The sequence below is a fragment of the Hakea prostrata genome, chromosome 2 (genome assembly GCF_041222555.1).
Source record: "Hakea prostrata isolate BN-2017 chromosome 2, UWA_Hpros_2, whole genome shotgun sequence".
Lineage (NCBI taxonomy): Eukaryota > Viridiplantae > Streptophyta > Magnoliopsida > Proteales > Proteaceae > Hakea > Hakea prostrata.
The window spans coordinates 2,544,026-2,558,287 of record NC_142601.1 but is presented as its reverse complement, the minus strand read 5'-3'; the positions used below and the strand labels follow the sequence as shown (position 1 = coordinate 2,558,287).

The 14,262-nt window shown below is 39.8% G+C and overlaps 1 protein-coding gene and 1 pseudogene across 1 annotated transcript; one reads left to right on the top strand and one right to left on the bottom strand.

Annotated features, from left to right (window-relative positions):
* The first annotated feature begins 3,309 nt into the window (after positions 1-3,309).
* On the top strand, positions 3,310-4,358 carry LOC149023258 (LOB domain-containing protein 31 pseudogene; annotated as a pseudogene).
* A 3,479-nt stretch (positions 4,359-7,837) lies between these two features.
* LOC149023257 (putative phosphoribosylformylglycinamidine synthase, chloroplastic/mitochondrial) lies at positions 7,838-14,040 on the bottom strand. The gene is made up of 3 exons (XM_089143813.1): positions 13,857-14,040; positions 13,474-13,524; positions 7,838-13,363 (listed from the first exon to the last, which is right to left on the bottom strand). The coding sequence occupies exons 1-3, from the start codon at positions 13,881-13,883 to the stop codon at positions 9,164-9,166; spliced, it is 4,278 nt and encodes a 1,425-aa protein (XP_088999939.1). The 5' UTR covers positions 13,884-14,040; the 3' UTR covers positions 7,838-9,163.
* Between the last annotated feature and the right edge of the window lie 222 nt (positions 14,041-14,262).

The following is a 14,262-nucleotide window of genomic DNA, read 5'->3' as shown; positions in this document are numbered from 1 at the left end:
ATTTCACTTAAAGTCCATCTGCCTTCAATTATTGTTTTAAAAAATAGACGGAACAGTTATTTAATTTCGTCAAAGTTATTTCTTGACACATAAACAAACATAAACTTCAATTTTTACTCATAAATGAAGCATGTTTATTAAATGATTTTTGACAAAATTTCTAGTTTCTAAAGCAACAAGTGTTATTTGGTACAAAAGACTCTTGGGATTTTTTTTTAATTTAAATCAAAGCTTTAATCACAGTCTTCTATTTGATATAAAAGTTTACTGCTATGCATAGTAGATGATTTTTTTTTTTTCTCCTAATAAAAGGGCTTATTCCAAGAACCATGTGATCGGCTTCTAAAGTTCTTCCCACGGATTCTATTGAGCCCATTGGAGGACATCTACAATGCTATGTATCTAATGTTAAGTCTCAACTCCTACTCCTACACAAGTTCTTGGATTCTAAAATCAGGTGAAGGGAGAATATCTTCAATCATGGGGATTTGGTCCTACTAAGTTCAGTCTTGGGTTGTTGTAATGCCTCTCTATTTCTTGGTCCAATCCATTGTGAAGATATGTTGTGTTCGGACCTCTATCACCTCCAATCCTGACACGATCTTGTTTCACCCAGTTGACCGTTAGATAATGAACACGTGTCTTATTCTAATCTCATGGTTGAAAATTTTTCGATCCTTAACCATTTCATCCCTAATGTATCTTCTCTCCTGCTCTTTTTCCTCTTCAACACCGGCTACCCACTCCCCACCACCTGCTATCTCATTTCACTTTTGACTCTTTGGCTCTAGCAGCACCAAGTTCACCTCCACCAAAACTAGAGATGTGGACGGCATATCACAAAAACATCCAAAACCCTAAAAATTGAACGAAACCCATAAGAACAGCTGAAGGCAGGAAGTTGATGTTGTTGAGATGCTAAACATCAACGCCAAAAATTAATGACCTAAATTTCAAGAACCTTCTAATCCACTATCCACAAAAGCATCAAACAATTCCGATCCTCTCCACTCAATTCTCCATATAAATGGAAATTAGACTCCAAAATCAGAAAACTCATTAAAGATTTTAAGCAGGTGAAAAAGAACAGGCAAAGAACGGCATTGATGTTCTTCCTTTCGTTTTCTGGATTTCAGTTTAGATCTAATGTTGTAATTCTTGGTTTTGGAGACTTGTTCGTTTCAGGGGAAACAGAAAAGGGGGGGAAGAAGAAATATTTCGACATTTTTTTCAAAACAACTTCTATCTACAGGCTCTAAGATTTGCCACATGACCTTACTGAGCTATTTTCTTCTCATACTCCCAAATTTTCAGGATTTTCTGCTGAATGTACACTACAAATTTGTCATTTTCTCTTCCTTATCTTTGATTCGCTTGTTAAAATTGGATGAAGACGGAGACGTTGGCCACTCGTTTTGCCTTCTCCTTTTTTGTTGCAGACTTAGTGGTGTGTGAACTTGGTGCTGCCGAAGTCAAAGAGGGAGAAGTGAAATGAGATGCCGGTGGCAAGTGGGCTACTAGGAGTTGAAGAGGATAGAAGATACGTTAGGGTCCTTAGGGATGCAATGGTTAAGGATTAGAAAGTTTTCAACCAAAAGATTAAAATAAGACACGTGTTTATTATCTAACAGTAAACTAGATGAAAAAGAGTGTGTCAGGACGGGAGGTGATAAAAATCCTGTTGTGTCCTCCATTTTATCTTCTAAGCTTCAACTGGTAAGGTGTACCATGTCATGTTTTTTCCTGAATCTAATCTTCTTTCTCATTCTTTGGCTCAGTGACTTTTGGGTTGCTGCAATTAAGAAGCAGAACCGAGAACTGGATAGATCTCAACTGATTCTGATTCCACTGATTCTGATTTTAGATTCTGCTTGAATGCTTCAGTGCATAAGGGTTGATTTGATTTTAACTGAAAGAGCAAGAGGCCAAGGTCACTCGATTACTGTGCCTATTCCATTATTAAATATGCTCTTACCGACCCACTTCCGCTTGGTTTATGGAGATCAAAAACTCTCCATTTCCTTCCTAGCCCAGAAAAAAAATTATAAAAAGAAATAGAGTTGGGTGTTGAATTCATCATGTAAAAGGAGCTCCTACTGTCCCAGAATGGTTCAGCAAATCGCAAATGCTCTTCAACTTCGTATAAAAAATTCCCAATATATGTCCTTCAAGAGACGGAAAAGAAGAAACTATAGTTGATAGAACAGCCATTTGTTCCTCTTTAGTCTTTTTCATTCCTTTTCTTATTCTGTTTTGTCCAATTCTCTCTACTTACGGAGGCTTTATCCTCAAAATGTTCAAGTGGAGCTACCTTGCTCCTCCTTAGTTTAGGTGATTCAGAATCCTACCTGACTTGGATTCTCTGAAGTTCTCTTATTTGAGAGGACATACGGGACCATGCATGGCCATGAAAACCCAAATTAGCATTAGTCACCTGATTTAATGATGACTAACAACGTGAAATTAATGAATATGTCTCTTGACTAATCACAACTAAGCTGTAGCACTTGTACACAAAAGCAAAACAATCTGGAGTCTTGTTTTAAGCTGATCAAGGGACCAGATTCAGCCTTCAAGCACCCAAGACAATAAAACAATGTCTATAAAAAAAAAAGACAATTAAACAACGTAGCATCTCTGATCTAAGTCAACTTTGGAGTTAAGAATCGATGAGGAGAAACAGGGAATGGTCAAATCATGTATAGAGAAGCACTTCAAGCTCATATACTTAGGTGTTAAAGATGGACACCAGTCACACCATGTCAATAAAATCCCAGACCTTGCTCTCATCATAATGATTACCCATTTGTGCAATCTTATCTTCAGCAAGATGGGTTTGTAATAATTAATATTATAGCCAAATAGAAGGGGAATGGAGCTTTGTAGCTTCTTCAGCAATTAGACTGTTTTTCGAAGAAAAAAAAATGGTGTTGAGCTTGGGATACTGTTGCTGGAAAAGGAAAGAACAAAAAGAATCGCTTTTAAAAGTAATTTTTAGCACTAGTTTCCTCATTATGGAGAACCAAATTGCAGAGAATGATTATTAGTTCCATGGTCAAGACACTATTTAGAACCCCTTTAGTAAATGGACAAATAAAGATTGCACATTTGGGAAAGATTGTGAAAGCCACAAAGGAGGCCTGGGAGGAAATTTTCAAATATAGCGAACACTCCATTTTGGGCAAGTGCTTTTAGAAGTAATTGGATGGTTATAAAGACCACTCAAGCCAGCTCTTAAATCTTATTCAACAAGGTTAGTTTCTTAATCAAACAAAATTTTCAGACAAGAACTGTTAAACTCCAGGGAAAATGACAGGGCTTCCACCATCATGTGGTGCATGCAAGTTCCTGAGGAGAAAGTGTACAGATCGATGCATATTTGCTCCCTACTTCTGTGCTGAACAAGGTGTGCACCAATTTGCTGCAGTTCACAAGGTGTTTGGGGCAAGCAATGTGTCGAAGCTATTATCTCAACTTCCAGTTCAACACCGATATGAAGCAGCCATTACAATCTCTTATGAAGCAGTAGCCCGAATGCGAGATCCTGTATATGGTTGTACTGCTCATATCATTGCACTTCAAAAGCAGGTCCCGATTCTAACTACACTCTGTTTTTCTTGTTTCTTTCATATCCCCAACCCACTTCTGGAAGTCAGGTAGAAGATTAAGTTTTGCATATCATTCACTCAGACAAATTGAATTGACTAAACCCAGTTTCCCAAATTTTATGGTCATATATAAATTACTTCACAGGTAGCGAATCTTCAAGAGGAGATAGAAGTTCTGGAGTCTCTTGTGGCAAATTTCATCAATGGTCCTGGTCATGCAAGTTCCCAAACTACAAATGAAAACCATAATCAGCTTCCAATTTGTCCTCAAGTAGATGCTATAGATAGAAAATATTCCCTTCAACAGCCTCATCAGCCTTTGCATTCACCACACATCACTGCTAATATGCTGCCTGCAAGTGAAACAAACCCACAATATCTTGCATACACACCGGGGCACCAGTATTCATTTGGTAACTCCATAGATGAGCCAAACTCAAACGCACTTGAAAGACTCTATATGGAGATGGAGGGAGAAATTTTGCCTGGTGGGTTTTACACCCAAAATATGGCTTATTACTTAAGTCATCTGAAATATTGATTTTAGCTCTGAGATTACTGCTAGCAAGTTCTGTTTTAGCTTTGGAGACAGTTCAACAAGTTTCTGGAATAAGTTTCTATAATTTATATACACGAACTGGTTTGTTTGGGTTCAGGAGTCGAAAGCACTTAAGTGGGCATGGTCAAAGGTGTGAACAAGAAATTCTCATTTTTGGATCACTTTCAGGTGGTCTGGTGTTGTATACTTGATCATTCTCCAACTCTTCTGAGAAGGTGTTTCTAACGTCCAAATGTTTGTATATTTATATTGGATCAGCAATGGTACTTCCAAATATTTCTCCACGTCAATTCCACAAAGCTTCTTTTTCTTAAAAAACCCAACTAATAATTGTAGTAATGAATAAAGTCATAGGCAATGAGACATGAAACAAGCTATCAACTGGGATTGTCAGAGCTGAATTTTAACTATTATCGTTTACAGGTTGGACAAGGAAGAAGAAAGTAACAACAGTCACCATTAGTTACCACTCCACAGAATCAATAAATACTACCCTAGTATATTTTCACAAGTACACAGAGATCAGAAGCAAAAGACAAGAAGAAAGAAAGAAAGTAGAATCTGCACTTGTTGAGTAGTGTAAATGGATTTTAATTATTTATCTTTCCACAGAAACTCAAAAATTTCTGAATCCCCTAGGCACAAAGCAGCAGTAGGAACAATTAGAGCCAATAAAATCGACCAAACACCCCAACCCCATACAGTTACATGTCAATGAAGGTCAGTTCATACAATCAGTTCATCAAACCTTTTACTTAAGGCACCAGCATTCCCTACACATTATCTAAAGTTGATAGCTTAAAGTGAACAGTGAGAATAGCGAAAGGGCTTTGGTAAATAAACATTTTAGAATGACACAACTGGCCAGAGCTCTTGGCAATTATTTCCCAGGGAGAAAGGATTATGTGACTTCTTCAAGTTTACATTGAACAATTGCTTTTTAATCCATGAAAAAAGCAATAACAACCACATCATCATCCAAGCGTAATCCCAACTTAAATAAAGCAATTACAAGAACCCCCCCCCCCCCCAAAAAAAAAAAGAAGGAAGAAAAAAGATAACAACAAACTAACAAACAAACAGAAAAACAAGGCAAACAAACAGCATTCTACAAATCAGATGCTTCCATATCTATCAGAAAAAGAAAAAAAGTAATACATATGGTACGCATGTGTACACGAGAAATAAAACTGCAAAATGTGTAACATTAACCTGATATGAATAACATAGTACGTTATATTCCATACAGGAGAAATTTCTAGATTTCTATGTCCATTTCATCCTCTATAAAGAATTTGGTTACAAGAATAAAACATTAAAGAAGAAAGGAAATTCATTTAGTTTCCAAATAATTTGTCTTTCAAATTCTCAGAAAATTCATTTTTATCAGACTATACTTTGAACTGAATTTTGTATGAGCAACGGAGTCATGAATAAGCCATCTTACAATCATCAATGAGCAATCAAATCATTTTATTAGTGATGTTCATCGTTTATTTGAGTGACAATGAGTGTTAGAATGAACACCAAGAAATCAAAAACAGAAACAGAAATAAATTGAAGGAACACAGAAATTTAATGTGGTTCATACACCAACATGGTGGGCTATGTCCACGGGCAAAGAAGAAGATTACAATGGAGATCTCTAGTCCAATCGCCAAAACGATGTCACGAAAACTCTCCTCCAAAACCCTAGGATGAAATCCCAAATGTCACACTGACTTCATAAGAGATAATTGGGTAAACAGGTCCTACAACACCCTGCACACCCACCAAAAGCCCTCTGCTTCCATCACAGATCTCACGAATTTGGTCATTTGAGTCGTCTAGTGAAATACGTCGGTGTGGGTTGGCTCCATCTTAAAAGTCAGGTACAAGAATTCGGATCACAAATAACAATTAGTAATTGTTTTCTCAGTCTACCTATTAAACTTGCCCCATAGGATTTTGACTAACTACTGTAGAGTGGCTGAGTAAAAAGCATCAAGATGTTGTTCTCTCTCCTTAAGGGGTTGTGATGAGAGTGAAACAGGTTCATGAGGCACAAGTGAAGACAGGGGAGTCAGACCTGTAACCTTCTGGTAGCCTGAAAATGACAAGGCATCAACCAACTGAGCAACAGAAAAGCAGTCTCATCTATTTAAAATATATGATATGCATCCTCCCCTATTCCTCAATGCCAACGCTAAAAAGCCTTCTCTCCATAAGCAATAACATGGTTGCTGAATTCCCTCTGCTAATCGCAAATTTCAGTGGAAAGTGGGTAGTGGTGTTAACATACTTGCTTCCATTGTCTATAATTGCATGCTTATTTCCAATTGAGCAACCTCACAAACAGGGTCACAAACACTTAAAGATTGGCTTCTCCTAATGCTTTAATTATACTTTCCTATGCTTGGCATTTCTTTCAAAAAAGAGGTTTTTGTAAATACGGGCAAAAAGATTACAAGAATGCAGCGCCCTCCAAAAACATGCATCAACAGTCACAATGACTGAAGAAACTGACTTGCTTTTCTTTAGTTGATGAAGAAAATTTTAAAACTAAGTTTTGATGGTATAATTTTGTCAACAGCACACTAAAAGCCAAGGGAAAGAGAAAGGAGGCAGCAATCAGGCAAAAATGGTCCAAGAAGAAAACAGGTGAAACAGTTCTCTTGTCCTAGATAAGAAGAACAATGAAAATGAGACAGATGAAGACTCTTGTAGATGGAGGAAGTGAGGCTAGCTTCACAGCTGGCAACATACCAAGTGATCAAGTAGGAGCACTCTAGATTAGGAGAAATAGTTTACACATGCACAGAAGTTGGAATATGGAAGTAGAGCATCCACTGAACTGAACCCTACTAAATCAAGTAACTGTTACATGACACCAACTAGAACCTTATTCACCTCCTTTTCTGAAGTGGATCAAAGGTCCACATGTAGCCACTGGAAAAAACCCCAAAGCCAGCCCAGAAAGGTTGTGGGGTGCAAATGCTGTGAAACCAGCTGTGGCAAGTTGTTGCTGGTTAAATGGAACATCTCATGCGGCAGCCCCAATATGAAGAAGGGAAGGGACAAAGGCAGAAATTTAAGAAAACATAGAGAAACAACTGTTCATGTGAATAGTAATTTGGGAGCTGAAATGGACATCTGGTCTGAAAATTAGCTGCTAGACATTGGCGCAATATTCAATTAGAAGCTATCATTAATTTAGTTGCTATGTTCAGTTTTAGCAAGTTAGTACTAGTTTCTAATACTTATAGTAAGCTTCTATTCAAGCCTTTATTTTCTTTTTAGTTGAATTCAGTTTCTATTTTCAGTTATTTCATATTTTTTAGACTTTCTATTTAGTAAAGCTTCAGGCCATGCAATAAATAGGCCCCATCAGCTGTACTTAAATAAAGACCTGAGTAATGGAACTTCAATTCCTTGCTTGCAAGTGTTTGGTCTGACAAAGACTGGTTTCAACAGCTGAGACAGCTGTCAGTGAGAGACCCAAGGCTGAGATAGACTACCATCCCTATCCCCCTTCCTCTTCTTGTCATCCTTTTTTTATGTTCTTATTACCTACATAAAAAGTGTGGGGTGGGGGAAATCAAAAGATTCAGTTATATTCAGTTGGTTCATCCTCACTGAGTTAATCCTGACTGCAATAGATCTCCCACCAGCCCTGGTTTACCTTTGCGTTATTTTCTCCCTATTTCTCTTCTTTGTCTTACAGTCAATAGTCTCATTTTTTTCACTCTGCTGAATTGGTTCAGTTTCAATCCTATTTGTAGGATGAAAATTCTCTCCTCTCCCAAAAGTCCACTGCTCTCTTATTTCTTATCATCTTCTTTTTCTCCTATCAGTAACTAATTACCCGATCCTAAATCTTAGCCTGTTCGTCTGCTATTTTATGTACATAATGACTCCCCATGGATCCCCCTTTTTGCTTTCATATATTCCTGCTCATTGTATTCAAATAGTTTCCTATTCATAACTGATTTATTTTATTGTTATTACAAATCTTGTTATCTTGTAGTACCACCTTAAATTCTGACTGTTGGATTTAAATTTAAATCTGCACATATCGTGTTGTCAGATTAAAATCTCTTCCGTAGCACTGGTGGGCCCACTACCCACAGGCCAATCAGATGCACTGATCAACCTGCAGAACCAACCCAGCCACAGCCGACTGATTGCACAGTATTATAACTTGAGTTAAAATTTCATATCACATGAATCATCCCCAAGTTGAACAAATCAACCCATCAGCCATCACAGAGGAACAGCCCAGTCCAATGAATTTACAATATTTCTTCAAAAATGATCCTAAGTTTATAAATGAATCTTTTGATATGCATACTCTTTATATAGAATAGACTCATCCACCTAACTTATTCCAATATTCTGTAGGAATGCAAATCATATAGACCAGTAGTAACATTTACAGATTTACTGCTTTACTGTATTAAGTACAGGAAGCATCAGATATGCACTCTTTACTGAAGGGTAGACTCTAATGATCTAATCAAATGAGCAAGCATCAAAACAGATATAATAAGAGAATACAGTTCCTGAAATATATAGTAAGCCAATCCCCAGAGATAAGCATTTGCACCACAAAAAGAAATGCCGAGATACTATAATATTGGAACGGAGAAATATTTCCTCAGGTTGGAGGGTAGCACCTAAACCTAGAAAGAGAGGGAGGTGAACAACCACCCTCCCCCCATGAAAGGCAAAAAAACCCAGCCTTGTTGATGCCTTTACATGCACAGGGGCCATGTTGCCCCACAGAGAACTCTTTCCCTACAGGGAATTACATGAAGAGTAACAAGAAAGTAAAATTTTCAAAATAGTTTAAACCCTATTTTGATGTGTGATACATATTATTAAGAAACAAGCATGCAACTAAAAACAGTTTAAGAAAGAGAGATCCGCCTTCTGATCTTTAGGAAGAATTAGAGACAATTTATTCTTTCTTAGGAAAGGAGGGTTGAGGGGTTGCCTCTTTATGAGCTGACAGGCCTTAAGAACACCACTCCCTAGCATTTTGAAACATCCGCAGCCACGGACTAGGGCCTTTCTTGTCCACATTCCATTCCTTTGGATACCACGGGAACTGCCACATCAGGAAGCATCGTTCAGGATGAGGCATCATGGCTAGGTGTCTCCCATCTGGTGAACATATTGCCGCTATACCCAATGGAGACCCATTCGGGTTGAAAGGATAAACCTCTGTCACCTTCCCATCATCATCACAGTATCTCAATGGGGTCAATTTAAGTTTAAGGGCATGATCCAAAACATCATTATCAGGGAAATATGCCTTCCCCTCACCATGAGCAGCCCACACACCCAATGTACTGCCCTCCATCCCTTTGAACATTATTGCAGGCGAGTTACCTATTGATACACTGGTGAAGCGGCATTCAAACCTACCAGATTGATTGTGGATGAACCTTGGCTGAGAAGGGTCCCCACCCATACCCAGGGTGCCTCCAACTTGAGTTCCTGGGACCCAGCCCAACAAAGCCATAAGTTGACACCCATTGCAAACTCCAAGACTGAATGTGTCAGGTCTGTTATAGAACTCCTGGAATTGTGTCAGTAGAGGTTGATTGAACCTTATGCATGCTGACCAACCTTTCGCAGAGTCCAGAACATCTGCATAACTGAAACCTCCAACAAATGCAATCCCACGAAACTGGTTTAGAGAGACTGCCCCACTAAGAAGATCTGACATTGTGATATCCCAGGGTTCAAAACCAGATGCATAAAATGCAGCAGACATTTCTCTGTCTCCATTGCTGCCCTCCTCTCGGATCACAGCTATTTTTGGTTTTTTACTCGCCTCCATCAATTTTGGATTGGTAAATGAAGGAGTGAAGGATAAGTTCCAAGAAGGCTTTTGCCTGCTCTTCAAACCCTCTTTTTCAGATTCAACACAGGAAGCCAACCGTTGAAACTTCTCTAGATGGAAACTGGTGTCCTCCCACAAGTCTCGGAGGTGAGACATCTCCTCTTTCAATTGTATTGCCCCATCAAATCTGAGTTCTACAATGGGTGAAGCAGTTACATGCCCAACGATCTCACAGGAAATGCCGACCTTGTCAAGCTTCTCCATGACCACATCCAAGTTTTGCCTGCTAATCTCAAGTACAAGACCTAGCTCTTCTGCAAAAAGTGACTCAAAGATGCTCTTACCATGTGAATTCAAGTCCAAAAGAACCCCACAGTTCCCAGCAAATGCCATTTCAAGGATACAAACAATCAGTCCACCATCACTGATGTCATGACCAGCTGAGATCAATCCATCAGTAAGCAGTTCCTGAACGACCTCAAAAACTGTTTTGAGGTAAGGGACATCATCAAGATCAGGGCATTCATCTCCAATCTGGTCAAAAACCTGAGCAAAAGCAGATCCACCCAAGCGCCGCTTTCCTTTGCCCAAATCAACATGAAGCAAGACACCATCATTTCCAAGCTTCAGGTCTGGAGTCACTGTCACTGTTATATCTGGGCAAGTCGCATAAGCACTGATAACAAGATTTCCAGGAGCTTTGACAACTTCACCGCCTGCATGGGCTGCCATGGAAAGACTGTCTTTACCCCCATCAATGGCAATACCCAATTCAATCATTGCTTCTGAACACGCAATAGCAGCATCATACATTGCTGCTCCTTCCCCTTCAAGCTTAGCAGCATACATCCAGTTCCCACTTGCCTTCACATCAGAAAGGGAAGTAATCTTAGCCCAGACAAGATTTGTGAGTGCTTCTCCAACAGCAAGCCTTGCCATCGCTTTTGGATCCAACAAACCTTTGATGGGCTGCTCCCCAATTGCGCAAGCACCCCCAGACAGATCATTATATGTTTGAGCAATGACTGCAACATCAGCAAGTGTAATTTGCAAAGGCCCAACAGTCTGCTGCTGTGCCACAAGACCTGTTACACACCTATCAACTTTTGTCGTCAAAAAGCGCTTTGAACAAACTGATGGAAGCCTTAGTACCCTTTGTAGAGAATCTATTACTGTGATCCCTGGGGCAATATCAAGTGGTTTCAAGGTTTGGCTCACCCGGTTGAATTCAAAGCATTTCTGAGGCATATCACCAAGCACTTTATCAAGATCAAGATCTACGGCAGGAGGGGGATCAGGAAGTCCAACTGACTGGCAATGTTCCCTAGCTAAGCTATCAACAAGAACAATTCGACCCTTCCCATCAATAACTCCAATAACAGCCATTGACACCCTTTCTCTGTCGCAAATTGATTGTAAAAGATCACGACTCTCAGGCTTCACAAGTACTGCATCTTGTTCTTGGTACTCAGCACCCCATATTTCTAAAACTGACATTGTTTGGTCACCGACAACAACTGCCCGTATGTCAATCTGAGCACCCTTTGGATGGATTATTTCTTTGACGACATTGCAATTTCCACCAGCACCTTGATCATGGATGCTGATAATTGGGTTCTTCTCCTCCATCTCAATACAAGCACGGACAACACGGTACAACTTCTGAGCCATCTCTGCATCTCCTCGCTGTACTGCATTAAAATCAAGTTCAGCGTCATTCTGGCCACTCACCATGCTTGATGCTGCACCACCACCCATTCCTATCCTATATGCCGGTCCTCCAATCTTCACAACTAGCATCCCAACTTCTGGCTCACCCTTGGATATATGAATGTGATCAATCTGCCCAATTCCTGCGCTAAACATGATTGGCTTCAGCCATTCCCGCCTTTCCCCGCTTGGGAGTCTCATTCCAAAAGTTCTAGTGTACCCCTGAATCAATGGCTCACCAAATTTATTCCCATAGTCAGATGCCCCATTGCTTGCATCAATAAGAATCTGCAAAGGGGAAGCCAAGTTTGAAGGGTATGTGAAAGAAAGATCTTCCCATGGTGCATAAGACCCTTCAATATGAAGGTTTCCAACACAGTAGCCAGCTGTGGAAGCAACAACAAAAGATCCTCTCCCAGTAGCATGGGTATCTCGAATTCGACCACCAGCACCTGTCTCCGCACCAGGATAAGGTGCCACTGCACAAGGGAAATTGTGTGTCTCTGCAGTAAATAAGATATCAAGGTCATGACTACCAATGCTCAGCAAAGATGTTGAACCAGGGTGTGCCGGCCGCAACTGCTTCACTAGGAAGCCTCTGATTGCACTTGAGTTGTCCTTGAAGCCAATAACAGAGTTACTTGGATTTGCACGCAAAGTGCCCTTCACAATCTGCATGAGAGTCCTACTCATAAGCTGGCCATCAATAACAATTTTCCCATTAAAAAACCAGTGCCTGCTGTGCTCACTATTAGATTGTGCAATATCAAAGAGTTCCACAGTTGTTGGATTCCTCTTGATGTCCTCCCTGAAGAGCTTTGTGTAATACTGTAAATCCTGTTCATCAAAGGCCAAACCCATTTTCTCATTAATCTCCTCTAATGCTTCCCGTCCTCTCTCCATGACGGGAATGTACTGAACTTCTTCAGGAAGCACATTAGTCTCAAATGAAGTGAGCTTCTTGGGATAAACACATTCTGTCATTCGATCATGAATCATTGCAGCAAACTCAATAACTTGTTGTTCCTGAAGCAAATCAGACCCAGCCTTAAGGTACAACAAGTATCTCCTGGACCTCTCCAAGCGGCTCACCTCAGTCAATCCACATGCTTGACAAATTGATACAGCATTTGCAGACCACGCAGTTGTAAAAGACAGCCGGGGTCCAACTTCAACTATGAAAGTGGAGATACCATCTTGTCTGTCCTTGTCAAAAAAACTCTCAGTACCAAGATTTTGAGGCTCATATGTCTCCTGGAGAAGCCATTTTAGTACTTCAAGCTTTTCTTTTGAGAGCCTGGCATTAAGCCCAATATTAAAACATTGCTCAGTTTCCAAACCAATAATCTGACTGGAAATCTTTGTTTGGATAGACTTAAGAAGCTCAGCAGTCGCGTTCTCTTGAATCAGAGGAGTACGATAAAAATGTATAACCTCCCCCTCCGAGCTTGCTGTCTCATTTCTTTCTTCATTTGCCACAATGCTCGCCCCTTCGGAAACTAAAGCCCTGGGTTGAGCAGGAAGCAAAATCTTAGAAGTAACACCTCCACTAAGTAATCTTCCTGAATATCTTTGATGACGAAGGGAACCCCATAGCATACGATGCATCTGCTTGCGAGAACTCCTCCCCACAAAAAGGTTTTGCCTCCGTGAACCCTACAAAAACAGTAAAGGAAATCGCACATATTTATTTCTGTCGTTCATATTCCGCACCAGAACCTGGACTGAAGAAGGTCTGAAAGTGAAAAGTTCATAAACTAACATACCTGCAGGAATTCCGCCGCTGTGATCTCCCCGACAGCAGCCATTGGTCGATTCTGCCAAACAAAAACGGGACTTTATAAGATTCCTCCAATAATAAGAAGAAGAAAAAATCTGGGATTGTTCATTCTATAGATTTAATCATTGATTTCAGTTTCTTGGGTCTCAGTAACTAAAAATCTGAACAGCAAGAGATTTTACTCTACCAAAATGGTGCTGCATTTCCCATCAATGAAGGCAACTAGACAGTAGCATCGTGAGATTGCCACCACGAAATTCCGGCAATCGCCGGAATAAATTGGGTTTTACAGACAGTTCAGTTATGAAAGCAATCAGAGAAAGAGAAAAAGAAGAAGAAAAAAACATTGAATGGAGATAGAGTACTTACGGAGAGTGTGGACTGTAGAGTAACCATACTGACTGCCGGCGAATCGGTGACTGTAGAAACTAACTACGGCAAGAACCAGTCCCTCAAACAGTGGCAGGCTCAGTGCTAAAACCCTATATTTGAACCTTGCAGAGTAACGTTGTGTCCAGACTTCAGAAACGAAATTGTAACATAAAAGAAACAACTTTACCGGAAAAGGTAACTTACAGAGAGGAAAGGGAGATTCTCCACCCATTATTTCTTATGCCAAAAAAGGAAAAAGAGTAATATTATTTTAATATTTGTTAGGAATAATTTGCCCACTCTTAAACCAAAATTGCTTCAGTCATACGCATTTACAATCAACCGAAATTTCGGACCGTTGATTCCGAACTTTCGATTAAGATTTCAATCTTGACCATTGAAT